Raw genomic sequence first — 27,630 nt, 5'->3', positions numbered from 1 at the left:
GGTGAGCAATCATGTGTCTAGCAGTTGTGAACACCTCACATAGATTGTTTCATTAAATCTTCACAACCCATGACATAGTTACAAATATCAGTCATTTACAGAAAACTAAGGCACAGAGAGATGCTTATCTATCAGAGGACAGGGTTATCACTGATAAGTGGGGAGTCTTGGATTAGCGCTTAGGTGGTCTGATCCCCAAACTGATGCTCGTGCACTTAAGTTAAATCGTGCACATACGGCTTCTCATTAAAAACAAGTCCGGAGAATTTCGGGTCCCAAATATCGCTTCATCTGCTGAATCCCAGGACTGTATGTCAGGCCTGGCCTGGACCTCCAGCGGTAAGGTAGGGAGGTTGGCCCAGGTCCCGCGGGAGGCCCTCAGAGCCCCAGGTACACGTGGTGCGTGAAGGCGCAGAGGCTCTTTGCGGCATCCCTGGAGGGGGTCTGGCTGACGAAACGCAGCCTCTCAGCTCGGCTTCCAGGCGGACCCAGGAGAAGGGTAGCCTCTCCCGCCCGAAGGCAAGGCTGGCGGGGCGGCCCCTCCGGTGGAGTGACCGAGCGGGGCCGGCTCGTTCCCGGGGGGCGGGACCGGGGAGGGCGGCGCGTCGCGGCGCAGGAGGCGGGCAGGGCGGCGGGGGCGCCGGGCGGCCGTCCCCGAGGCTGCGGCGACCGTCACGGTGGGGCGGCAGCCGCCCCCGGCCTTCCACGTCCCAGGGCGGCGATGGCGACGGCGGCGGCGTGGGAGGGTGAGTGTGCGCCGCCTGGCCGGGGGCGCGCGGGGTCGGGGCGCCTGCGTCCCTGCGCCCGCGCGCCGTGCTCGTGCGTCTTGCATCTCAGATTTGTACGGCGCGGCCCCGTCTCGGCCTGCGTTTGGGGCCCTCAAGGTCTGGGTCGGCGCCTTGGCGCTGGGTTTGGGCTCTTCCGGGGGCCTTTGGGCCGCTTTCCCCTGGTGTGTCTTGCGTGGGAGAAGGGAGGTTCCTGTGTACCCATTGCCGGAGGTGCTTCTTGGGGTGAAGAAGGGCGATCCCCAGGGAGCGAGCTGGGAGAGGACTTGAGGGCAGCTGCCCAAGGCCAGGCCATGTGTGGTGCCCCCCAGCCCCTTCTGGTTGAGCCCCGGATTCCGGTTCAGGCTCCGTCCCCGACTGGCTTCTTGATCTCAGGTCATTTTCTTTTACAATTTGCTCACCTGCAAAATGGAGAACTTGAGCCCACTTTTTCCCTCGATGCTTTCCATCCCCAAAACTTCTGTGTCAGGCCCTCCTGTGTTCTTTTGCTGGAACTTTCCAACTTGACAGACAAAAACAACCTGAATTTTTAAAACGCTGAGTTTCTCTTTCTCCTTCCCTCTCTGTTTCTCTTTTCCAGACAAAACTCAAGCCCCGGGCTCCTTGGGGAGGCAGGGCATTCAGTGTTTGGTCTGCAGAGACATTTGCTCAACAGGGGCTCTCTATCTACCTAAAAAAGAGGGGAGCCTAGTCGTTACAAGATGAACAAATGGGAGGTCTGGTTAAAATGCAGAATCAGCAAAGGGAACTCAGTGAAGTGGCGGAACTGGTGTCAGCTGCAGGAGCCCAGGCTGGCCTCACACCCTCTGCTGTCCCTCTCCTGTCGCTCTAAGGATGGTGCAGGATGGAGTGGGAGCCTGGGCTCAGGATGTACTGAAGGGTCTCAAGAAGTACTGCTGCCCTGCCTCCTGACCCCTGCAGAATCCAGGTTGGGAGGAGGGAGGCAGCACAGGCGGCTGAATGAGCGTACAAAGTGAGTGCACAGTGGGTTTGTGCAACCCCGCTGCCTCAATTGTGCTGTCCTGGCCTCTGATCTGGAACCCTTCCTACTTGGCACTTGCTTCTCTTCTACCTTTCCCAAACCCAAGAGCCACCCTTCCCCCGAGGCTCAGTTTACACCTTCCCTGCTGCAAGAAGCCTCCTGGAGAACCTCTCCCTACCTCAAGGTGTTGCCTCTGATTTTCTTGTTTAATAATTGTCTGCTGTAATTCTGTTTTGCTTTGTCCCTCATTAGATGGTGATCCCCAGCAGGAAGGGCTGATTGGGGATTTTAGAGTTTATTTCTGGTTTTGTAGTTAGAAAAACACAGGGCCTGGCACTAGAAGTTTCTTAGGATATGTCCCTGAAGTAAACACAATGACAGCTGTGTTCCTCCAGTGATTCCTGTTCTAGTGGTTTACCTGTATGAACCCTAAGCCTCACAACAACCCCAAGGTTACTATTATTTTCTGCATTTACTCATGAGGGACGTGGGGCAGACTTGCTCAGGGTCACACAGGTGAGAAGTGGCAGGACAGGACAGGTTACCTTCACCCATTACAGTAGAACAGTGTCCAGGTGAATGAATGAATTTCCCTGATTGGTGCTTTCAGGGAGGCTAATTGGCCAACTGGGGTGTTGGGATTTCTTCTCCAAGACCATGCCTAACCGTGGGATTATTTGAGAATAACCAACTGGTTTTCTTGAGTAGCCTGAATCTAGCTTTACGAAGCAAGTAATGGAAGCTTCCATGCAATCTGCCGGACTACCTGTGTAGCTCCAGCTTGCCTGTCCTGCCTAGAAGGATGGAGGGCGGGCTCCTGGATCCCAGGGGTCTCTTTGAGACATTGCGGGTTCTCTGGGCTGCAGGCCCCTGCCCATGATGTCCCTGGGTTCCTTGGAAAATGAACCTAAGGATTATATCTGCTTTGGAGTCTAGGAGGGGATCAGATGAGACAGTGGTGGAAAGGGCTGCAGTGATTGTCAAGTGCAGGGCAGACATCTTGTAGCTATTGTTGCTATTATGTGTCTTGGGGTACAAAGTAAGAGGAAGGAAGTAAGGGGTGGCACAATTGTTTGGCAAAATGTTCAACAATACCTGGGATTGCCTGCTGCAGGCCAGGCCTTGGATTAAACTAAATAAGAGCTGGAGCCTGCTCTCCCAGAGAAGTCCATGTTCCTCCAAAATGCTGCATCTCATAGCCAACTGGAATGTATTACTAGACCACACGTGGGAAATGCAACCTCCCAGAACTCATTCATGTCTTTTTAAGGCGGTTAAAGGCACAGGCTCAGAAGTAGCACAAGGTGTGGTGATTGTGGGGTTGGTGATTACAGGCCTGGTTCCAACCTTGGACAAGTTACTTTGAGCCTCAGTTTTCTCTCATGAGAAGCAGGAAATGTCTTGAGGAAAGGCACCTGCATGGGGAGCAGGGAGCTGGAAGTCATGCTTGCATTTCCTTCTATTCCCCTGCTGTGGCTGTTTGGGGTTGACCATTGTCTCTCCATTTTACAGATGAAGATAAGAAGGCTCAGCCCACTAAGTATCTTGATGCAGATGTCACAGAGCTTGTGAATGGCCAAGCGGAGACGCAAGCCTAGGCTTTTTGGTTCTCGAGTCCATGATCTTTTCATAATACCTTGCTGCTTTTCAACTTCAGAGCCTGGTAAAGGACATGTGCATGATAGTTTTTAGTTAAAGGCTCATGCTTTGTATATCCATGGCTGGGGAAAGGAGGTCCCTAGTGATCTTCTGGGGTTGAAAAGCAGGGCCACCTTCACAGGTAGGGGGCTTATGCAGTTACAGAGGGCCCTTGCTTAGAAAGGCCCCACACTTGGCCTAATGCTGCTGTTGCCATCCTGAGTTCCTTAATAATTTTTGAACTAGGGTCCCTCAAATTACATGGCTGGTCCTGCTTGAAATACTGAGAGAGGTGGACAGTGGTGAGAGCTTGGGATTCAGGTACCACCTTTAGGGGGCCTGATCTGTAGCATTCAACCCCGGGGCCCGCCCAGAATCAAGCTGACCGATTCGTGCTGGCTGGAAGGGCTTCACGTCTTCCCCATCCTGCTTCACCATGGTGGCAAAACATGATTTTGGTGGACTTTTCATCAGGCTGTTTAGCAGGGCTGTGCATCACCCCAGGGGACCTGGCTCTGATTTTCCACAGTGAGGGATGATTCCCAGGCGCCCAGGTGAACACGTAACAGAGGTAAAGCCTGCAGTTTGCAGCTGGCCTGAGTGGGAAAACTCAGTCTCTTATTAAGGAAACACCCATAAAGAGCATTATGTCTTCTGCTGATAGAAAATGACCAAGGCTGATGGCCACTGTGACACTCGGTGACCCAGCTTTAGAGTCTTTGGAAGCTTTTCCAAGGCCATTTAGTACCAGGTAGATGCTTTCCTTCCCCTCACCATTATCTTTTCTCCTTATAGATAGTACGAACTATTTAAATGACAGTGTTACAGTTTTAGCTTTAGCCACCTGAAACTTCAGAACCAAATCCTTGGCTCAGGTCCATCAGCTGTGTTTCTGTCAAACCTCCAGACAACAATGGCTAATATTTTTGGAGTATATGCTTTGTTTCTGATGCTGTTTTATGCACTCTATGTGTATCGTCACATTGACTCTTTTCATCAGCTCTGTGGGGAAGGTATTGTGGTTTTAAGAGGGCTGAAGCTGTCACCCAAGTTTACATGACAAGTAGGTGGCAGAGCTGGGATTTAAACAGGTTAATCTGACTCCAGATTCTGCATTCTTAAACGCAAACCTCCACCACTTCTGTTTAGGAACCAGATTGCCATAATATCTGTTTATTTTGTTCTTCATGGTTGTGACTTTTTGCGGGTGGGTGGGTAGTAATTTTATTTCCCTCTGTCCTGATTTTCTCACATGTATTTTGCATTGTGTTATGGGAAGCTATTCGAGATCCTTTGTGTAAACATTCCCCATAATGAGTGTGCCTGTGCCTGGGTCTGTCCCCTGGGGCACCCTCAGTAAGGGAACAGATCTTAGATGCCTGAGAGTGTGACCTAGTCAGCTTCTTAGCTCCTTGTGGGTCCCTGGAATGTGGCTGAGCTGGAGGAGACTCAAGAGCAGATGGGAAGCTCTCAGTTGGGGCTCTGGTGGGTTTTACTTTCTCCACTTCCTCCTTCCCTCTGAGCATTTTTCTCAGCATGATCAGAAAGATGAACATAAGCCTTCGGTCTCATAGAGTCCTAGAATCCCAGCCTACCCAGACCCAGGCCTGAAGTCCTTTTTGTACTGTTTCTGAAGGCAAGCAAACCTGAGCTGGCTATTCCAGAATGAACTACGGCTCTGAGGAGTGGAAGTAGCAATCCAGCTGGCTCCCTGCCATGGCCTGTGAAGCACCGATGGACCTTGGTGGGGCAGCTGGCCCGGTGCCCACCTCCTCCCCAGGCTGGAGCACCCTGCCTGGTAGGAGCCCTCCTGGCTGGGGGCAAGGTAAGGTCACGACACTTCATTACTGTCCTCGGATGCTGTGCTGGGCTCACTTAGCATGAGTGGGGGTAGGGGGTAATGGGGTACAGAGTTCCTTTAGATATGAACAGACATTTTGTAGATACATTTCCAGGCCATCCCAGCTTCAGTCTTTTCTACCCAGTTTTTTCTGTCACCACTACCTCTCTGTCACCACCACCTCTGCCATCATCCTCTGCTTTCCAGCTGGTCTCCCCTCCTTCAGCTGGGTCCCTTCCATCTATTCCCTACATGATACCCAGAGAAATCCTTTTTTTTTTTTTTTTTTGCATGGGCAGGCACCGGGTGTCAAACCTGGGTCTCTGGCATGGTAGGCGAGAACTCTGCCTGCTGAGCCACTGTGGCTCGCCCCCCAGAGAAATCTTTTTTAAGATATGCATCAGACCATGTCATTTTCTGCTTCAGTGTTTCCCATTGGGCTTAACATGAAGAGTCACCCTTCACCAGCCTACAGGCCCTGTCTGAATGGCCCTGCCACCCCTGCTCTCTGTTCCTTATCATGCAGTTCTGCCTCAGGACCTTTGCAACTGCTGTTACTTCTGCCTGACATGCTCTTTCCCTGCATCCTTTCCCCTTTTCTTTTTATTTTTTCTTCCCTACCTTAGAATTATATTCTAGTACTTCCATTGCTTTTTTTTTTTTTTTTAGCTTTTTTATTGTGTACTATAACATATACAAAGCAAAGAAAGGAAAAAGCAATGTTTTCAAAGCACTCTTCAACAAGGGCAAATCCCAGAGTTTGTCTTGGGCTACAGTACCATCCTCTCAGATTTTTCCTTCTAGCTGCTCCGGAATATAGGAGGCTAGAAGGCTTAAATGCTTTTCATCATCACAATCGACATTTTTTCCTTCCTTTTTGTGAAAAGTAGCATATGTATGAAAAAGCAGTACATTTTGAAGTATAGTGCAATAATTAGTTGTAGAACAGATTTCAGAGTTTGGTATGGGTTACAATTCCACAATTTTAGGTTTTTACTTCTAGCTACTCTAAGATGCTGGAGACTAAAAGAAATATCAGTATAATGATTCAGCAGCCACACTCATTTGCCTACCTTCTCTGTATAACTCCACCATTACCCTCTGTATAACTGTGCCATCACCACCTTTCTGCTTTTTTCTTCTGCTTAATTTTCACTCATTCTTCAGAGCTCACCTCAAATATTCCTTCCATGAGGAAACTTCTGATGGCCCAGTCTAAGTGAGCTCCCTCTCATATATCTCTGCTTGTTCCTACAGACTTGTCACAGCCCATAATTAAATAAGTATCTGTGTAATGAAGTGTTGGATGTCTAACTTCCTCAGCTGGAATCTGAACTTTTTGAGGGCAGGGGCGCTGTGCTTGTCTTGTTCACCCTTGTGTCCATAGTCCCCAGCACAGGGAGGCCCATAGTAGATGGTCAGTAAATATTTTTTTGAATGGATGAATGGATGAATGAATGAGCTAAGGAGTGGCTGGGAATAGGCAAGGGAAAACCATTCTGAATTAAAAGAGTCAGAGAAATGTGGCTAATTACTTATTTGAAACTTGACTACTCTAAACAATGTTAACTTTTATTACTACTGTGATCAGGAAAACAATTTATATACTCAATAAAAAATGCCAACAGAATGGAAAGAAATAATTTTCCTTTAGAATTTTGAAGTCATTGCTACACTGATTTTTTTTTTTTTTGGTGATTCCAAAATTGTTTTATTGGGTGGATTTCCAAATATGGTTAATTTAGTTTGTCAGCTTATTACAGAATTTAGATATTTATGAATAGAAAGATATAAATGGTAAACCGCTAATTTGAAATTTGTAACTAATTTTAAAAACCCCCTTCTCCTTATTATGCCGTAGTTAAAAAGATTGCCTGGTTTTAGATTGCAGGATTTTGAATTCTTTTGCCAAATACTTTATTATAGAAAATTTAAGCATGTTACGTTTTTTCAAAAAATTTTACCCTTTGAACCCCTATTATTTATTTATTTTTATCCATATTTTTTACTCATCTGTTCATGCCCTAGACAAAAGGAGCATCATTCACAAGGTTTCCACAATCACACAGTCACATTGTAAAAGTTGTATCTTTATACAATCATCTTCAAGAATCAAGGCTACTCGAACACAACTCAGTCGTTTCCGGTACTTCCTTCCAGCCACTCCAATATACCATAAACTAAAAAGGGGTGTTTATATAATGCATAAGAATAACGTCCAGAAGAACCTCTTGACTCTGTTTGAAATCTCTCAGTCACTGAAACTTTCTTTTGTCTCATTTTTCTCTTCCCCCTTTTGGTCACGTAGCTTTCTCAGTCCCTTGATGCCAGGTCCTGGCTTTTCCCGGGATCTCTGTCCCACATTGCCAGGGAGATTTACCCCCTGGGAGTCATGTCCCATGTAGGCGGCGAGGGCAGTGGGTTCACTTGCTATGTTGGCTTAGAGAGAGGCCAAATCTGAGCAACAAAAGAGGTTCTCTGGAGTAACTCTTAGATCTAATTTTTTTTTTTTTTTTTGGGTTCATGGTCTGGGAATCGAACCTGGGTCTCCCGCATGAAAGACAAACATTCTACCACTGATCTAATTTTAAGTAGGTTTAACCTGTCCTTTGCAGGAATAGGTTTCATAAGGGCAAACCCCAAGATCAAGGGCTCGGACTATTGATTTGGTTGTTGCCACTGTTTGGAGAAAATCAAAAATTCTCCCAATGGGGAAATTGAATTTTTCCTCCTTTCTCCCCAGTACCCCAAGGGGACTTTGCAAATACTTCTTTATTCACTGCCCAAATCACTCTGGGATATATTGGCATCTCTGATTTTTGGCAAGCCAGTCTGAAATTCTTGTTCCTTTGTAGGAATTGGTCCTTCCCTAACTTCTTTGCTAGCTTTGGGATCCCCCCCCCCAACTTTTTTTTAAACCTCTAGCTGTGAAAACGAGTCTTCTAAGTGGAAGACTCACTGTTCTTCCTTTGAAGAATGGATGTGAGATGCTATTGCCAAGAATCCAGGAGCAATGGCTTGAAATGCAAACAAAGATGCCACAAAAAGTCTTTTGCATTGCTCGGGCAAATGCTTTTCTAGCCAAGAGCCAAGCTTGGGTACTGGTACAGTTCTCCATGCTGGAGTCTGAGTCAATGTGGGTGTCCCATTGTGCTGTGATCGGAAGAGTTAATGTGAGCGTGTCCAGCCTTACCACCTGCAGTTTGGACACCACCTTCCCTCAACCCTTCTTCTCTTTCTTACTTTCATTTTCCATGTTAGCATCAGGTAAGTCTTTAGCCTTGCAGAGGCTCAGTTTCCTTTTCCTGTAATAAGGTGCCCGCCTTTTAGGGTTGTTGGGGATTAAATGAAATTCTGTGAAACCTGTATTAAATACCCGGGGCCGCCTGTAGGGCCACACCCCCTCTGAATGCTCCGGGGAGGAATCCTTCCTTGCCTCTTGTAGCTTCTGTCGGTTGGTGGCAATTCTTGGCATTCTTTGGCTTGTCCATGCTTCACTCGAATCTCTGCTTTTGTCGTCACCTGGCCTTGTTCCTGTGTGTGTCTGTCTCTGTCTCTTCTTAAAAAGATTTCAGTCAAAGTTGGATTGGGGCTCACTCTAATCCAGAATGAACCCATTTCAACTGAGCTACATCTGCAAAGACTCTATTTCCAAATAAGGTCACATTCACCAGCAGGGGCAGAGGTTAGGACTTCAACCTATCATTTTGGGGGACACAGTTTACCCCACAGCAAAGCCTTTAGCCCACTGCCTGGCACATCACAAGGACTCGGCACGTGGAAGCTGCTCTTATCTGCCATTGTTTTCCTCTTCTCTTGTTTTTTCATCTGTTTATATTTAAATTTAATCTTTTTATATTTCATTGTTATGAAGCTAGCTTAAATTCTTTCTGGAGCTAGGTAAAAAGGTATACAAATAAATCAGTGTCCTTTCTTGTACCTTTTAAGTTCTGGTAAGTTTGGCTTTAAATTGTAAGAATAGTGATCAGTTATTCAGTACCTATTTTGTGCCAAATGCTTTAATTATGCAATTTTAATGATTTAGGGTGAAAAAAGTCCTCTTCAGTGGACATGGTTATCCTCTAAATGAGGAAGCGGGTCCAGAGGTTTAGGCCTCTTGTTTAGGTTACCCTGTTCAAGAGAGACTGAGCTATCATCTGTACACCAAACCTGTTCTAGCTTGTGCCTTCCTGCCTCACCATCTTGCCTGCAAATCTCTTAGCCCTTGCAAAGCAAAACAAGAAAAATATAAAAAGAAAAAGCAAAATAAAGTACTTTTGGCAGGGAATAGAATTCCATGCCTGTTTTGAGATCATTGCTGATACCTTGGGGTATAAAAAAAGAACCCAAACAGAATTGGGAACCAGAGTCCTATTGTCTTAATTTAGCTGAACATCACACATTTATTTCCTGCTTACTGTGCCAGGCATTGAACCCAGCCCAGGAGACTCAGTGAGGAGTGCAACCAGTGTGGGAACATATGGTTTGGTGGGGAAGATAGACTTTAATCAAATAATTATATACAAATGTACTCACCATTGATGCGTGTAAAGGGGAAGAGCAGGGAGTTATGGGTGGGTTTAGCAGACAGATTTAATTTATTAAAAATTTAGAGTGTCAGGGAAGGCTCCCTGAGAGAAGTGATTAATAAGCTGGCTTCCAAATTATGAACATAAGCTCAGGGGACATAAGCTTATTCTAGTATAAGGGGACAGCATATGCAAAGGTCCTGTGGTGGGCCATGTTCAAGGGACAAAGGAAGCTGATGTTCCAAGACACAGAAAGAAGCAGAGAATCTCCCTCCCACCCCTCCCAGTAACCCCTAATCTACTTTCTGTCTCTGAATTTGCCTATTCTAGATATTTCCTATATGTGGAATCATTTAATGTTTGTCCTTTTGGGTCTGGCTTCTTTCACTTAGCATCATGTTTTCAAGGTTCATCCATATTGCAGCATGTATCAGAATGTCATTCCTTTTTATGGCTGAATAATTTTCCATTGTATGGAAACACCATATTTTGTTTATCCATTCATCTGTTGATGGACGCTTGAGTTGTTTCTACCTTTGGCCGTTGTGAATAATTCTGCTGTGAACATCAGCGCACAAATATGTTTCTAATTCTTTTGGCGCAGGAAAGAATTTTGTTGTTGTTGTTGTTGTTTTTAAATTTTAGGGCAAGTGTTTTAATAACTGTGGTTACCAGCCTCTGGTGTAGTGTCTTTATTGAGAGAATAAAGTGACCTTATACTTTTAAAATGTTGAGTGAGTTGCAGACATACCAGGTTGAGGTTACCAGTAAGTTGGTGTATTCATTTTCTATTGCTACTATAACAAATTACTACAGACAGTGGCTTAAATGAACACAAATTCATCATTTTTCAGTTCTGGTTTGAAGTCTGTTGCAGGTCTCTCAGGACTAAAATGAAGATGCTGGCAGGGCTGCTTTCCTTTCTGGAGGTTTGAGGGGAGAATCTGTTTCCTGGCCGTTTCCAGCTTTGAGAGCTTCCGCGGCTCCTGACTCATCCTCCATCTTCAGAGCCAACAATGCTGCATCTCTGTCTTTCTTCCCTGGTCCCAGCTCCCTCTGACTCTGACTTTTCTTCTGTCTTTTTCTTCTACTTTTAAGAACCCTTGTAATTACACTAGCTAGTCCGGGATCATTTCCCTATTTTAAAGTCAGCTGATTAGCAAGCTTAATTCCATCTTCATCCTTAATTCCCCTTTGCCATGTAACCTGAGATATTTACCGGTTCTGGGTATTCAGATGTAGCCTTCTTTGGGAGGCCTGTCAACCTCAGTCTGTCAGCCACCATCAGTTCCCTCTGACTGGCAATGTAAGTTATTTGATTGAGCTTCCTATCTAGTGCTTGAATAAATACCCACTACATCATTCTTTCCATGTGTTTGTTGTACAGTCTCTTTTAAAATATTTCTTGTGATGGGGAACTCACTACCTCTCATTCTTTGTGTGGGCAGCTCTCACTCTGCCAAGTTCTTCTTTAAACGATCTCAAATTATGTGTCCCAGTAGCCTCCATGCTTTGGCTTCAGTTCTGCCTCCTGGGGCTTTTCTGATCAAGGCCAGTCCTCCTGCAGGAGGATTTGAGGATGGTGACCATGTTCCTTCTCTCCAGGAGAAGGTTCTCATGGTCAGAAGGGTTGATGGCATCAGGCTCTGGGTCCCTCTAAAGTCGTTGGCTCAGCCAGATGAAGCTTCTGGTCTATTTTAGAGCTCCACAATGGCCAGGTCCTTACAGTTCTTCGAATCGACAATACCTGTGCACCCATCTCATTTGATCTGGGAGCTGCAGAAGAGCAACTGCAGGCCTGGGGCATTCAGGTGAGTGCTGATTTAATGGAGTACCTGCTGTTTTTCCTTCCTTCTATCCGTCTGTCCATCCATCCATCCATCCATCCATCCCAGTTATTCACAAAATATTTATTAAGCATTTACTCTGAGCTGGATGTAGTGGGGGTTATAAAGAAAGTTTGTTAGAACTATCTTCTCTTCCCAATTAATTCACTTAACAAGTGTTTGTTTTCGGGTGTCTACTTGTGTCAGGCACTTAGCTGGGTGCAGAGCACCTTAGAGGTGACGAGGTCAGTGTGTGTGCTCACACAGCTCAAGAGCCTAGTGGGGGGTATAAATCAGGATAGTGTGATATTACTGCTGCAGTAAAGAAATATGCAAGGGGTTGAAGACATTCACAGAGAAAATGCTACACTTAGCTAGGGAGGTAGTAGTTCTGAAAGTTTCACGGAGGAGCAGACACTTGATCTGGGATCTTGAAGAACAAGAAAGACTTTACTGTGTGTATAAAAGGAAGGGCATTTTAGGAGAAGGAACTGCATGTGCAAAAGAAAGCGTGCATGAATTTATTAGATAGCTGCATCACCTGCAAGCAGAGTAATTCAGCAGAGGCTTCATAGACCTGTAGGTCTGGGCACAGATGCGGTTTGGCCACTGACTGGCTGTGTGACTTTGGGCGGGTGACGTCACCTCTTTGAGCCTCAGTTTTGTCATCTGTGAAATGAAGACAATATTAACGACTGCTTTATAGGATTTTCATGAGGATTAAGTGAAATAATGCTTGTAGAGCTCTGGCACTGTTTTGGGCATGTAGTAAAGTCCAAATAAAGTGTAGCTATTGAGGTTGTTATTATTGAATATGCATTGGTGTGATTTTCTCATTTCCCAGAGTCCCCAGTACGATTAGGCCTTCCTGTAGCCAGGGAGGATTAATTACTGATAATTAATTATACTGTTAACTTTACGCAGAAGATTTTAGAACTTACTTTTTTAAAAAACTGAATGGCATTATTGTTAAACATTTTGTCACCATTAAAGAAAAATTTTCCAGACTGATGTGCTAACCCCTCATCAGCACAGTGGCTGGTGTATCTTTCCATTTGTCAGCCTTTGAATGGAAGAACATCTTTCTTGAACAGTTATCTTCAGTTTGGGTTTTCTTGACCGGTGAACAGTTTGCATGGTATGCTACCATATCCTCATGCATCTTCTTTAATTCTTTAATGGCTGACTTCTATTTTCTTAAGCAGTCCTAGGGCCTTTCTTAAATCTCCTGGGGTGTTTGTGGTCTGTGGCCATTTCCCCTGCCTGTTGTTTGGGCAGGAAGTCATGTGTGTATTACCCATTATTGGTATCGTGGCATCAACAACAGAGCTGTGTGTCAAGTGTTCACTCTGGGACTGGCACTGAACCAAGCACCGTACCTGTTTAAGCTCATTTAATATGTCCCCAACCCTGCAAGGTAGGGGCTCTTATCATCTTCATTCTGCAGATGAGAAAGCCGAGGCTCAGAGAAGTGGAGTCATTTGCTCCAGGTAACACAGCCTGTGAGTGCAGAGCCCAGATTTGGGCCCAGGACTTCCTGACTCCAGGGCCTGTGCCTTCACCTTTAGGCTATCTGGTGCCTGCTGTGAGACCCTGAGTCTTGCACTGCAGGGATCTCTCTCCATGATGTCCTCCTGGATTTCAGGCTGTCCTGCCTCTCCCGTATGCCCATCCCTCCCTGAGCTGAGAGCTGCACCCTGTAACTTCCACTCAGTGCTCTCATACCCCCTCCATGTGATGGTCACATGAACTGGAAATGACATGCTTGCTGATGGGAAGGAAGCCGGGGGGTGGGGGGAGGGATTCTCCTGAGGTTGTTGCATCTCTTTCCTTTGGGTGGCCGAGCAGCTTCCGGCCGACCAGTACAGGAGCCTGGCCGAGAGTGCACTCTTGGAGCCCCAAGTGAGAAGATACATCATCTACAACTCGAGGCCTATGCGGCTGGCCTTTGCTGTGGTAAGGAGGAGAGGGGCTGGCGACCTTGACTTTGCCCTTGGCTGCCACCAAGGTGACCTGGAGCCTGATGGTATGGACAAGGGGGTTGGAAACTGGTAGACTAGCTGCCTGGGGATTTGGTCTAAGAGGAAATTTAAGGGAGAAGGTTGTAACCACGTATGTTTATAAAGGATTGGAGGCAGAGGTTACAGTGAACTGAGCTTGGAAATCTGCAGACCTACCCAGGTTCTGGACTCAGTGACTGGCCTTGGCCAAGACTTGCCACACTCCTGGGCTTTGGTTTCCCATCTGTTCAATAGACGAGACCATTTCAGCTCTAATCTTATGTACAGATACATATGCACATGCACAAATACACATGTGTGCTTATATACATATATATGGGAACCTAGTATGTTTAAATACACAATGTACTTAGGTATATTTGTGTGTGTGTATATGACAGAGTCAGGATTTGAACCCAGCCAGTGCTTGAAAGCAGAATGATTTGCTGCTTCTCTGTATGTAAAAATGGTCCACTATCATTCCTGACTCCCATATCCAACTTCTAGGGAGAAGGGAAGGGAATGGGAACCAGCATTTATTAGTTCCCTAATGAGTGCTGCCTGTTACATGTCATTAACCCTTATATGTTATTAACCCTTCTAACAACTCTTTGAGATATGTATTATCATCCCTATTTTAGAGATGAGGAAACTGAGGCTCAAAGAGGTCTAACTGGTCCCAGGCCACACAGCTATTGAAGATCACCGTGGGCTTTGGACTCAAATTAATTTCACTCAGGAGCCCGTCTTTCCGTGTTCAATTTAAAATCAGGGCCGACCAGGACCAGGAGTAGCTACTCTAACCTCTCCCCCCATGTTGCTTATAAACAGAGAGCACGGGGCATGCTCAGGTGTCTGCCCTGGACTTCTGCTGGTCTTGGTGAGCTGGCCGCCTGCAGGCAGCGGCCGCATTCCTGGACGGCCGTTCCTGACGGCTCTCCCCTGGCTCCCGCAGGTGTTCTACGTGGTGGTGTGGGCCAATATCTACTCTACCAGCCAGATGTTTGCCCTGGGGAACCACTGGGCGGGCGTGCTGCTCGTGACCCTGGCCGCAGCAACCCTCACCCTCACCCTCGTGCTCATCTTCGAGAGACACCAGCGCAAGGTGAGACGTCCCGTGCCACGCTTCCTGCTGAAGGGCCCTGCAGGTGTGAGAACCCCAGCGTCGGCTACTTCTGTTTTCGCCTTCCTTCCTCCAGGAATGTCTTAAACTGTGAAAACTCACACGGCACCTGGGCCTGGTGTCTAACAGAAATCAGATTAAGGGCATGATTAAATCCTGTCTTTCCTGTCTCGTCCCTGCGGCTTGTGTTTCTGGAAGCAAGCTGTGTTTTGAGAGAGTCTGGGAGGAAGGAGGAGGGCCCTGGCAGCCCCGCTTTGAGGTTACTGAGCCCTTTCACGCATCTCCTCTCCTGTGTGTACTTGACAGCATCCCTGGGAGGAAGGGGGGCTTGGTTTCTAAACTTGTTTTGCAGCACAGGGTACCTGCAGGTAATTGTTGGGAAGAGGTGATTTACATTATTCCCTCCTGCAGTGGGCAGACAGTGACCTGCTGGTTTGTTGACAATCATACCTCATTTAATTCCATCAGGGGCCTTTGAGGCTGAGAGTAGGTGGTTAGAGTTTAGCTAACTTATCCTGGATCCCACCGTGAGTGACAGATCTGGTGTTCAAAGCCTGCGCCTCTGATTCCTGCTCAGATTGACAAAAAAGATCCATACTTCCCAGCTTAATATATGAGTGCTCTAATTATCGTCTGCTTGTTTAACTTCTGTCTTCTGTGACTTATTGAGCACTTCATCTGTAGTAAGCTGTCGATTAAATGTTCTACATACGTTATCTTATTAAATCCCCCCGAAACTCTCTGGGTAGAGGTTATTATATTCATTTTACAGAAAAGGAACCTGAGGCTTATAGAGGCTCAAGGAGTTATCCAGAATCTTGTAGCTAACAAATGGCAGAGCTAGAATTCAAAGCCAGGGCTCTCAGATTCCAAGCCACGTTCCTAGTCAGTATCCTACTTATTAGTTTTCTGTGGCTGCTGAAACAAATTTCTATGAGCTTTGTGGCTTAAAACAAATCAAATTTATCATCTCACATTTCTATAAGAAGTCTGACACGGGTCTCACGGGGCTAAAATCAGGGTGTCAGCAGGGCTGTGTTCCTTTCTGCAGGCTCTAGGGGAGAATGTGTTTCCTGGCTTTTTCCAGCATCTAGAGGTCACCTGCAGTCCTTGGCTTGTGGCCCCTTCCTCTGTGTTCAAAGCCAACAGTGGGGAGCCAAGTCCTTCTCATGTCTTCTCTCATCCTGCCTTTTCTGCCTCCCTCTTCTACACTCTGCCATTTTTAAGGACCCTTGTGATTACATTGAGCCTTCTGTATAACCCAGGATAATTTCCCTATTTTATGATCATCTGATTCTATCTGCAGCCTTAATTCCCCTTTGGCATGTAAGGTGACATACTCACAGGTTCCGGGGATTAGAACATGGACATCTTTGGGGGGGCCCCTGTTCTGCCCATTGCACCTATATTGTCTTTCCGGCTTCTTGGGCAGCCGTTGCCCCAACAACGCCTGGCACTGGGCTGGACGTCGAGATCTTTACCAAACAGTCTTCTCTTGCCTGACTCAGAAGCGGAAAGTGGGACCATGGGAGATGTAGTCAGGGTTTGGGCTGTGGATTTGGTTTCATGCCTGGGTGTAAGGGAACAAATAGGAATTTAGGGCTTAGTCATGCTGAAAGGCTCTTTGTCAGGCTCTGCCTTAGGCTCTGTTGATGCGAATGGCCCTCGTGCTTGGTCTGTAAGAAATAAGTTGGGCTGGCCATTTCTGTGGCAACAGACTTTTCTTGGGGAGGGAGAAAAGCAGCAAGCAAAAAATCTGGCACTTGGCAGGTGCTTCAGGGATATTGATGTAAATACTGACATTATGGAAATGCCAGGGAATGCTATGTCTCCCTGCCTCCTTCTCTCTTTTCCTTTCCCTAGTCAGCTGGCCCTTAGGAAGCTCCTGCATGTGCCAGGTAATGTGCTAGCCACAGGGGAGACACAGAGATGAACGAGGCCCCATCTCTTCACTCATAGGTGCAGCATGGAGGCCCTAGGTGCACAGTGACTCTCCTGTCAGTGCTGCCTACTCATATAGGGAACCCTGCCAGGGTCCTTTCCTCCCCAGTCTTGACCTCTTATGAGCTTTGTGTTTGGGGTCTAATAGGTATTTAATGAGCACCTCTTGTGAGCTTTGTGTTTGGGGCCTGATAGCTATGCCTAACAGCAACCTTATAAGGTGGCAGGGTAGCTTTGCCATTTGCTAGTTCTGCAACCTGGGGTACGTTTTTACTTAACCTCTCAAGGCCTCAGTTTTCTCATCTGTCAATGGGATAATAATTATAGCTCCTTCATAGGGTTATTTTGAGAATTAAATACCTTACTACATGCAAACTGCTTATAATAGTGTAAATGCTCAGTAAATATTAACTGCTAGTATTATTAACTATGTTTTGCACATAGGGAACCTGAAGCTCAGAGAGGTTAAGTAACCAGTCTAAAGTCACATAGCACCCCCTCAGGTCTTCCTTTGAGCCTTAGCTCAAGATTCTCTTCCTCCCTGATCCCTTTTACTCAGGACCACATAGATCCCCACTTCCTGGCCTTTGTCACTCTTGCTATTAGTATCCTGCCTACAGTCGTGTAGCAGTCTTGAAAGGCTCAAAATTTTGCATAGGTTGCCATATTTTCCCCCATATTATTAGCCTTTTCTCAAGATTGGAAGGTGTGTGAAGGAGAGATGACCCTGCCTGGAACCACTACAAAATAAACTACCTTGCCAGGTCATGTAAAAGATTCCTAAAAATATTTGTTTGGTGAACATAATACAGTAGAAAAATGATGTTTTTAAATTCAATATCCCATTATAATAATGATCTTATTAGCTGACAGAATAAACATGGAAGGTTCATTATGTAGTGTCCTACATGAATTAACTCAATTAATTCTTACGATAACACTCTGAGGCAGGGGACATTAGTCTCTCCAGTATGGAGATGAGGGCAGGGAGCTGTTATGTAATTTTCCCAAAGTTATAGTGGTGGTGAGAGCTGGAATCGAGTTGAACCTCGGCCTGCTCAGCATTGGTATTTCTAAACACTGAGCTCTGCTGCCTCTCGTGGAGTACCCGCTTGTCACAGGTTGACAGTGACGTCAGCTGCTGGGGCTTTGATCCACTCATTTACAAAATGAGGCACAGCATTATTGTACAGCGATGCTCTCAGTGTCAAGAGAAATGACTGTCAACTGCAGAATGATGAGCATATATTATCATCCTTTTATTATCAAATAGAAAGGAATTGCGTGGGCTTTCCTGGCTTCTTATTAATTATAGTTCTTTTATTTGAGCTTTACAATAGTCATGAGCTCCGTGCCCACCTGGACATCAATGCAGGTGAAAACTCTACTTATAGTTCTCCCATCTGCCAACCTAACTCCATTTTATACATGAACATAAAATGTTTAGGGCATGGGTTTAACACATACAGAATTTTGTGTGTTAACGAAGACATGATTATTCCCATTTCATAAATCGAGCGGCAGAGGGTTGGGGAAGTCAAGGAATTTGCTCCAGATCAAAGTCAGGAAGAAGAGAAGCCTGGGATTGAATCCAAGGCGGTCCAACTCCTGAGCCCATAAACAGCACCCCTAAATCACAGCCGTCAAACCTGTTGGACCTCTTGCTCTTCCCTTTATGAACGGTTTTACTGAGGTATAATTTACGTATCATAAAATTTAGCCATTTAAGTGGGTGCACAATTCAGTGATTCTTAGTAAAGCTACGGAGTTGGCAGTCCACAATCCAGTTTTAGAAAATTTCTATCACCCCAGATAGACCCCTCATGCCTGTTTGCAGTCCCTTTGCCCCAAGCAACCACTAATCTACTTTCTGTTTCTATAGATTTGGACATTTCATAGAAGTGGAATCATGCACTGTGTGGTCTTTCTCATCTGGCTTCTTTCACTTAGCTTCATGGTTTTGAGGTTCATCCATGTTGTAGCATATTTCTGTAGTATTTTATTATATGAATCTATCACACCTTGCTTATCCATTCACCAGTTGATAAGCATTTAGAATCAATGCCCCCTTTCAAAAACGCATACTTTATAATACCTCCTTTATTGTTTTGAAATCTAATTCATAAATAATGAAACCATCTAATAATTTATTTTTTAAAAATGAATACAAGATCCTAACCGAATATAATGGGGAAAAGAAAATACTTTAAAATAACCAGGTGTGTATTTCACTATGTAAACGCCCAGCCATAGCCACACTGGATGCTGTAATGAGGTGCTCGTAGGTTTGCACTGACATGTAGCATCATGGTGAAAATGCTACATCATAGTGAATAATGGCACGGTGAATTAGATGCCACCTGATTCAGGTGGTGGTATTGGCCACTGCGTCAAGAGCAGCATTGCTGCGGGTTGTGTGGGTTTCAGAGAGGGCGAATAACCCTTAACTGAAGTTACGGGCAAAACAAAGTTGTCATCCTTCAGTTGTCATAGTCATGGCATTCCATGCTTGTTAAAATTCAGTGCGTGTTAAACCCATGCCCCAAAGACTTTATGTTCACATATAAAATGGAGTTCGGTTGGCAGATGGGAAGATTATGAGTAGAGCTTTCACCTGCATTCACGTCTACTTGGGCATTTGGAGTTCAGGTAGGATGGGGCCAGTTCTTCCATGTACAGGATTGTCTCTCATGGGAGATGACCTTCAGTGGAAGGCACGTGTCTGGTGTCCCTGACCCTTGTGCACTAAGTGCCAGCGGAGCCCACCCCATCCCTTGACAACCAAAGGAGCATTTGGAATAGTCTCATCAGCTCCCTGTGGGAGTCTTGCCCCCTTTGGGGACCATTGTCCTGTATTACAGTGCCGCCTTATAAACTACACTTGAAGATCCTCTTGGGGTCTTTTTCCCCAAACCAGCATTTCGGGTCCTGTCACCTTCCCTCTTCCTTTTCTGCCCCTGCCTGCTCAACATTTACTTGTGAATTTGTTTGGGTAGGAAAAGAAGGAAACTGATTTCCAGAGTCCCTTTGAGGACCTGGCACTGTGCTATGCACTTTAAAAAAGAAGACAGAGAAGGTGCTTTACTTACACAATAGATGCTCAAACCCATCATTTCACCCGCCTCCCACAAATTCCTGTTGCAGCCTAGCTGTGTTTCAGGCACTGGGTGAAGTGCTTCCCATAGGTGAACTCAGGTCAACCTCTCCCCATCCTATCAGTTAGGGACATTCTTTATACTTAGTCTACAATTGAAGAAAAACAAGCTCAGGGACATAACTTGTCCAGGGCCACGCAGTCAGAAAGTAATAGAGCTGGGCTTCTGTCCAGGGCTGTTTGACACCATAGAATTTACTCTCTCAAGAACCCCATTGTGTAGGGGAGATGGGAGAGAATAGGAACGGGGCAGTTGTGTGGTTACCGCCCCGGGCCAGGAGCTGGCTGACAGCATGGGGTTCTGGCCTTGGGGCTGGGCATCTGTCTTACAGGCCAACACCAACACTGACTTAAGGCTGGCGGCTGCCAATGGAGCCCTCCTGCAACATCGGGTGCTGTTGGGGGTGACAGATACGGTGGAAGGCTGCCAGAGTGTGATCCAGGTACTGTGTCTCAGAGCTTGTCTTTGATGGTCCACCTCGGGCTGGACCAGTGGGGTGAACTGCCTCCATTGTCTCCCAGAGCTCCACTGCACAGTGTGTCCAGGTGTGTCCAGCAGTCTGTGAGCCAGGGGGTGCCTAGAAGCCCTTTCCTTCCTCCCTGCTCCAGGGTATCTTCCCTGAGACCCCCTTCTGTGTAGTAAGGGGCCACTGTGGATTAAGGTGGTACCTTGAGATGGACACAAGCTGTCCAGGAAGGGTTTGGAGTGACTTGTGGGAAATGTGAGGGCCAGCCATTTTGAACAGGATTTGACCATTTTGAAATTTGAACACAAATCCTTTTTTCTACCAGCTCATAGAAACCAGTCTTAGTCGTGGTGTGGTGTGGTACTTTGGGAGAAAACAGAAGGCATGTTCCTTCCGGAGAATGGAATAAAACTGATTGCCCTTCAAGGGTGGACCCTGATGAGGAGGCAGGAGGGAGGGGGCCTCTGGTCAGGGTGGTCTTGGGGCTGCTGCACTCATAGGGCTTTCCCTCCCCTTCCCAGCTCTGGTTTGTCTACTTCGACTTGGAGAACTGTGTGCAGTTTCTGTCTGACCATGTTCAAGAAATGAAGATTAGCCAAGAGGTAAGACATACTAAGTGAGAAAAACCCCAAAACCCAGGAGACCAGATTGTTTGGATCCTATTACTGCAGTGTTAGAAAAATATCTAAGAAAAATTTATTTGGGAGAAAGAATACTTGGGTAGAACCAAGGGTTATTTTTTTGTCTAGGGAATGCCAGATTTTTCCTTCCTCTTCTTTACTAATCATATTTTCCACATTTCTTATAGCATATATTTCTTTATAATATAATAATAATAATAAATCCTGGTAGAGGGAGGTACTGTATGTTTAGACTACATTCAGTGGTTCAGAGTGCCTTCCTACAATTTATGAAGAAATCAGATTGGAGGGATTTTGTTCTGATCCTACAGATGGGGAAACTGAGGCTCTGGGAAATCTTGCTGCCTGTGTAGGTCACAGAGCTGGTCGGTGATGCCCAGGTTCGAGCCCAGGCCCCTACCTCTAATCTTTCCCAAGAATCAGCCTTTCCCTGGGTCCTGGAAGTGTTGCTTGTTGGATCTTGAAGTTGGAACTGTGGGTTAGCACTGGTCCAGGCCCTTTCGTTCCTTTGTAGTCTTGGACCAGGCCTCTGAATCTCAGTTTGTTCGTCTATAATTTATGTCTCAGCTCCTGTATCTCATTTGAACTATTGGTTTGTTCCTTTGACTGGGCCATATCTTCAGTTTTCCTGGTGTGATTTGTTATTTTTTGCTGGCGTCTGGACATTTAATTACCTTAATTAGTTTATTCTGGAGATTGCTTTCACATATCTTACCTAGGGTTTTCTTGCTAGATGAGTTTGTGGTCTATCTGTTCATTGACCTTCAGTTCAGCTTTTTCTGGGCCTCTAGCTTAAGTTTTGTTTAACAGAGGGTAATTTTTCAGTTCTTGTTTTCTTGTTTCTTGTCCTGCTTGTAAGGTGCCTTTTTCCTCCCCACCCTTAGGAGGGTCTACATAGGTATTACAGACTCCAGCCGGGTTTTCCTGGACTAAAGCTGGCCTCCTTTCAGGGGGATGGAATCACCTGCGTCAATTTTCCCTGAGGGTGAGACCCAACAGGTTGAAAGACTTTCCTGTGAAGTCTCTGGGCTCTGTTTTTCTTATCCTGCCCAGTATGTGGCGCTTGTCTGTCTGTGGGTCCCACCAGCAAAAGATGTTGTGGCTCCTTTAACTTTGGAAGTCTCTCTTGCTGGGGCATGGTGGAGACAGAGGAAAGGTTGTAGGCTGGTTTTAATAGCTTCAAATTGCCAAGCCCTGGGGTCTGAATTCTTTGAGAGAGGGATTCCACCTGAGTTGCATTTCACCCCTCCGGTGGGGAAGGTTCAGGTGGGAGACAGCCCTGAAAGCAGCCTGTTTCTGTGTATGTTTGGGGCAGTTGCAGCCTGTGTAATCCCACTGCTGAATCCAGAGGCAGCCAAGCCTCCATGGAAACAGCCACAGAAGTCTCTGTTTCGTCCCCTTTCCTCTTTTTCGGTTAGCCCAATAGGCGACCTCCACCTTGACCAGTTTCGCCTGAGCTGGGGGCCTAATTATAGTAGTCAGAATTTGTGTATTAATGCCACTATTGGTGTTTGGTTGGACTCAGTCTCTGCTACTGTTAGAGTTTCTTTCCTTTCCCTCCGGGAAGCTGCCTGTGGGGGAGGGGCGCCGGGCGCCAGCTGCTGCAGCTTAGGGAACTGCGCATGGCTTGGGGAACTCACTGTTCTGGAGACTTGCAGCCGGTCCAGCTGGTCCAGACTGGGGTACGCTGTGTGTCCGGTCACTGTCGTGGCTCCGGGAGCTGTTCTGTACTATTTCTGGTTGTTTAGTAGTTGCTCTGGAGGACAAACTAAAACGTGCGCACATTACTAAGCCGCCATCTTGGCCCCGCTCCATCTATAATTTATGAATAAGGTTATCCACATCCCTGGTTGCTTTGAGTAGCAAGTGAGAGCATGGAAAGGAAAAGTGCTTTAGAAGCTGTCGTGGACTGTACTCTTGTAGGGAGTTGAGTGAATTCGCTATTGTAGCTCACTTCCAGATATTCCTGCAGTTAGCATCTGAGTCTCTAGATGAATCTGCCTTCTGTTGGGTGTACAGTGTTGGGAGTGACTCAGCCTCCCAGATTTAGATGTGTCCCATTAGAACGTGATCCGTGTCCCCTCTGTTTCCTTTGCAGTCCTTGCTGAGAAGCAGACTGAGTCGGTTATGTGTGGTCATGGAGACCAGGGTGACCGCTGAGTCGGTGGAGGGCTCTGAGAACCTCGTAGAAGATACTCCGCTGCTGCCCAGCAGTCCTCGGCCCAGGGAGAGCCCGCTCATGCAGACTGAGCTTCGCCAGCTTGTCCCTGAGGCTGAGCCAGAGGTAATGGGCACTGCAGCCAGCCAGGGCCAGCCTTCCTCACAGGGAGCTTGTGTAGAGTCCATGTGGGGGCCTCAAGTGGCCATTCAAATCTTCTAGCTCACTAGTTTTCAATCTTTTTTGTTTTCCCCCCTCATCCCAGCCCTTTATAGTTTTTAGGAATTATTTTACACTTACTCATGTTTTTTAAAATAATATATCTTAGATATTCTTTTCTGATTGTTGCATTGGATGGGTAGCTGCATGTTGATGGATCATAACCTATTTAACTGTGCTGCATATTGATGCATCTTTGGGTCATTTTTTGTCTGTCACCCCTTCCATCAATCATCTGTTCATCCGTTTAGCCATCTACCCATCTGCCTACTTAAATTGTAGTTAGATATTTGATCCTTATATGTACCTCTGTTGAATTCTAGTTCTTCTACCCCTAGAGCTCTGTTGGGTCTTGCCACCCAGTCTGCCCACTGGGGATGGCCATATGCTGGTAGACCAGAAATCTGATGATGTGCTTTGTGACTCGCGTTCTCCTCTTCCCCCCTTGGGGACAGACCCACTGTCTGGGAGGCACTTAGCAAGGGGTGACCTCAGGCCTGGCTTGATTCAGAGACCACTTGTGTTTTCTTTTCTTCCAAGGTCCGACTCCCCCCAGATTTTCCCTTTTGTACTGGTGAGGACTTGGGCAGGGGGTGGGGGTGGGGACCTGCAGTTGGGACTGTTTAGAAGAGGAAATGATAAATGTATTAGACTCTCCACTTGAATCCTACTGACTTTTATTAAAGAGCAAAAAAAGATTGATGATGTCACATACTTTTTGTGTGTGAAATAGCCCATTAAATATGGGTCTTTTAAATTATTTTTTCACATTCTTCTTAACCAAAAGTAATACAATTTCCTGTCATGAATATGAAGTATCACTTTGTGTGCACATGATTTTAAATTAGCTGCCCTTATAACTTAGGAAAAATACAGTCTATGACCAGGTCTCAGCACAGACAGTTGTAGTGTTTCAGTAGGAACCCAGGGTCTATGAAAGGCAGAGCAGTAGTTATAATAACCTCTTATACGCTTATAGATTTCTGTCATTTAAAAAACTGTTTAGCATACTCTGTGAGGTCTGGATTATTTTCCCTTATTCCCTGGTGAACAAAGTAATGTTCTGAGAATTTAGCTGACCTCCCCAAGGTCACAGAGCAGGGACAATGTGGCAAAACCAAGGGCAGAAGCGAGACCTATTAATTCTAAGTAGGCCAGTTTTCTTGCCACAGTTCTATGTTTTGTACATTATTGACTTTAGAGTAATTTGGCTAAAAGACCAATTTGAGTTCATGGGCGGTAGAATATTTTAACATTTTATAGCACAAAGGACAGTTCAAGAGAAAAGCTAATTGTACAGAACCAGGTAGAGTTTCTACTTTTTTGAATAATGAAAATGATAATGATATTGGTGATATTTATTGTGCACTAAGCATTGGGCTAAGCGCTTTCTATATAAGAAATTTAATTCAGTGAGGGAGATGCTATTATTTTCCTTATTTTATTGATGAAGAAGCAGACTCAACAAGGTGAAGAAACTTGTGCAGACTCAGTCAAAGAGCTGTAAGTGACCTTCTGATTCTAAAGGCTGTCCTTAATTACCGACTCCACAGACATAGGAAGCCTGGATATAACCCACATTCTCTGTAGCAAAATCTCGAGGGTCCTTGTGAGAGCCCTTTACAAAAGCTGTGCTTAAGGGGTTTAGCAATTTTCCTGTAATCCCAATTTTCAGTCTGGTGAATTCCACTTTAGAAATGTGTTAAGAGCCTGTACTAAATCCAATTTTTATAAGCAAACTCTTATTTAAATATATTGCGAGTACCTGTTGTGTACAAGAAAATCTACCAGGGACCTTGTGTGACTCGAAGAATCCAGCTGTAATGGGAATATTTCCTCCCTCACTTAACTAATCATTTTGATTTTCTTCATGTGAGTTACCTTGACCTCATGGTATGTCCCAGACTCCTGAACATTTGAAACTAGTATGTGTGTGTATGTGTGATCACTAGGTATAAATCAATGGTTAATTTACCAGTACTTTGAGCTTACATGAGTTTTTTGTGCTCAGCAGTTAGGCCACCTACCTTTCAAATGAGGAAGCAGAGGCTGAGGGAGCCTAGGAGTTCCCCAGTGAGTAAGTTGCAGATTTGGGATTCCATAGCCAGGTGTTTCCCACTTAGCCCCATGCCTGGAAGCATCACCGCTAGGTCCAAGCTCATAAGCAAGCCTGGGTTTTTCCCCTTGTGCATTTGTACCCCTCCCCTCAGTGTCTTCTCTGTGGTCTCACTCTGCTCCCTGTTCCCTCCAGGAAATGGCCCAGCAGCTGTTGGCAGTGTTTGGTGGCTACTATATTCGTCTCTTGGTGACCTCCCAGCTCCCCCAGGCAATGGGGACACGACACACGGACTCGGCGAGGGTCCCTTGCCCCTGCCAGCTCATAGAGGCCCACCTCCTGGGCACAGGGTGCTGCCCTTGGCTGGCCAGGTGACACAAAGGACAAAAGTTCTCATCTTTCTCTAAGACTGAAGGTGAGAAGCAGGATGGCCAATGGCTAGAACACAGGCGAGGAGAAGCATCTGAAGGCACACCGAATGGTGTCAGTCGTGTCAGCAGTGGGAGTGGTGTGCTCAATTCCAGGACCCTGCACACAAGCTGGTGGTTGCTGAGCTGGTTCCACTTCAAGCCACCCACTGTGCATCTTAGAACCATGAATGTGGATGGAAGGGGCCGTCTCCTTCCCTGCTCATTTCCTGGAGAGTCCGGAAGATGTGTCAGTGGCCAGTCTAGGGAGCTCAATTGTTTAAAGCTTGGTTCAGATGATGCTGTCATGTCACTTGGGGGAATCTACTCTTTTGGTGTTGCCACACCTCTAAAATTATAAGATTGCCTTTGCCCAGTCTGAAGAAAAGATACAAATTCTTGAACTTTTTCCATTTTTCTTCTTAATATTTTATCAAAAACATTGGCACCTGTGGTTGTCTGCTAGCACCCAGGCTCCTAAGAGACAGAAAAATAAACCAATGACAGAAGACTGTTAATGGAAATATTTGGAAAAAAACTGACCCAAAAGTCTGTTTTGAAAGCTTGTTTTGTTCAAAGACATGGATGCTTGTAGTTATGATTTTATAGTGCAATCTTAGACCAACAGTTATATTGCATGACAGTTAACAGCGGATGGGATGAACATGGAATGATGTGTAATCAGTCGCCCGTGGAATTCTGTGAAAAGTTCAGAGACTTCCAGTGGTACTATTTCTGAGCAAGTTGGAGGTCCCGTTGCTCCGAAGGCCCAAGTCCAAAGCCCTGGCCTGGCATCTAAGGGCTTCCCAGCTTCCAGGACCTGACGTTCACCTGCCATTTTGGCTTCATCTCCCCTGAAACCCTTCCTTACATTAAGTCTTGCCTGGACTGATATACCTATCACTCGCCACCTGTTGGACTTCCATGCATGCCCAGCTTTACTCACCCCTGTTCCAGGAAGGCTTCCAACATAGTGAGCCTGCTGCTGTCTCCCTCCTTAAAATTCTTGATGTACGTGCTATCTGTACTTATGTTTATGTTATTGATTCTCATGGCCTGTGCACATGCCTGTATTTCCAGCTAGACTGTGAGGTCCCCAGTGATAAAGTCTCCATCTTATACTTTTTGCTCATGGCCTAGAACTGGTAAGGAAAAAAGAGAATCCTATGGATTGATTGCTGTGTCATCTCTATGACAGCTTTCACAAACTGCTGCCCAGACTAAATGATGAGGTTGGCACAGACTTGGGTTCTGGTCCTGACTCTGCCACTTGCTAGCTGTGTAGCTTTTATCAGATTTCCTTTTGCCAGGCCTCAGTTTACTTATCTGTAAAATGGGACAGAGGATCAGGTGATTCTAAAAGACCCTTTTAGGGCCAAAGTTCTGGGGATTTCCAGGTTGGTTGGCTGCCTCCTGGCCCCGGGCTTGTCTGTGATTTCACCCCATGGCTCCACTTGGCTGGAGAGTCCCTGGCAGAACAGTGGTCCAGCTGGCAGGAGATCTGGATTCTTGTCCCAGGTCTGGTGCTTCCTATGTGACCTTGGTGAGGTCACTTAACCTCTGAGTGTCAGTTTTCTCCTTTATAAAATGGATGGGTGACATGGCATGTAAGAAATGGGTCTGACTATTTACTTTCCCTGTGCCAGAGAAGAAAGATTATAGACCCCAAAATGACTATTTTAGGTGTTTATATTTAGCTCGTTTTGCTAAAGGAGAATTATTCATGGACCCAATCACCACATTTTGAACCTGGAAATGGAAGTGTCGGTGGAGAAGATGATCACTAGAAGTCCAAATTTATCATCCAATCATACAACCCTAATAAGTCTTAAGAGAAGAGAATAAAAATTTGTTAAATGACAAA

The 27,630-nt window shown here is 45.9% G+C and overlaps 1 protein-coding gene across 4 annotated transcripts; it reads left to right on the top strand.

Moving 5' to 3' along the window:
• The first annotated feature begins 636 nt into the window (after positions 1–636).
• Positions 637–27,630, top strand: TMEM268 (transmembrane protein 268). 4 transcript variants are annotated; one of them, XM_077143813.1, is made up of 9 exons: positions 637–746; positions 5,042–5,230; positions 11,476–11,585; positions 13,449–13,556; positions 14,556–14,705; positions 20,151–20,261; positions 20,807–20,887; positions 23,025–23,210; positions 25,555–27,630. In XM_077143813.1, exons 2-9 carry the CDS (start codon positions 5,122–5,124, stop codon positions 25,732–25,734), a joined length of 1,035 nt encoding a protein of 344 aa, XP_076999928.1. In that variant the 5' UTR covers positions 637–746; positions 5,042–5,121; the 3' UTR covers positions 25,735–27,630. The 4 variants fall into 4 exon arrangements, with proteins under 4 accessions (XP_076999928.1, XP_076999941.1, XP_076999949.1 ...); XM_077143820.1 differs by lacking the exon at positions 637–746 and adding an exon at positions 866–884; XM_077143826.1 differs by lacking the exon at positions 14,556–14,705.

The sequence above is a fragment of the Tamandua tetradactyla genome, chromosome 2, assembly GCF_023851605.1.
Source record: "Tamandua tetradactyla isolate mTamTet1 chromosome 2, mTamTet1.pri, whole genome shotgun sequence".
Lineage (NCBI taxonomy): Eukaryota > Metazoa > Chordata > Mammalia > Pilosa > Myrmecophagidae > Tamandua > Tamandua tetradactyla.
Note: the sequence above shows the minus strand (reverse complement) of the source record. Positions and strands in the feature narration are given on the sequence as shown.

Coding starts and splice junctions, on each gene's coding strand:
- TMEM268 (XM_077143813.1), top strand. CDS start 5,122: ATGGCCTGTGAAGCACCGATGGACCTTGGTGGGGCAGCTGGCCCGGTG. Junction 11,586..13,448: donor TGCAGGCCTGGGGCATTCAG/GTGAGTGCTGAT, acceptor GTGGCCGAGCAG/CTTCCGGCCGACCAGTACAG. Junction 23,211..25,554: donor TCCCTGAGGCTGAGCCAGAG/GTAATGGGCACT, acceptor TGTTCCCTCCAG/GAAATGGCCCAGCAGCTGTT.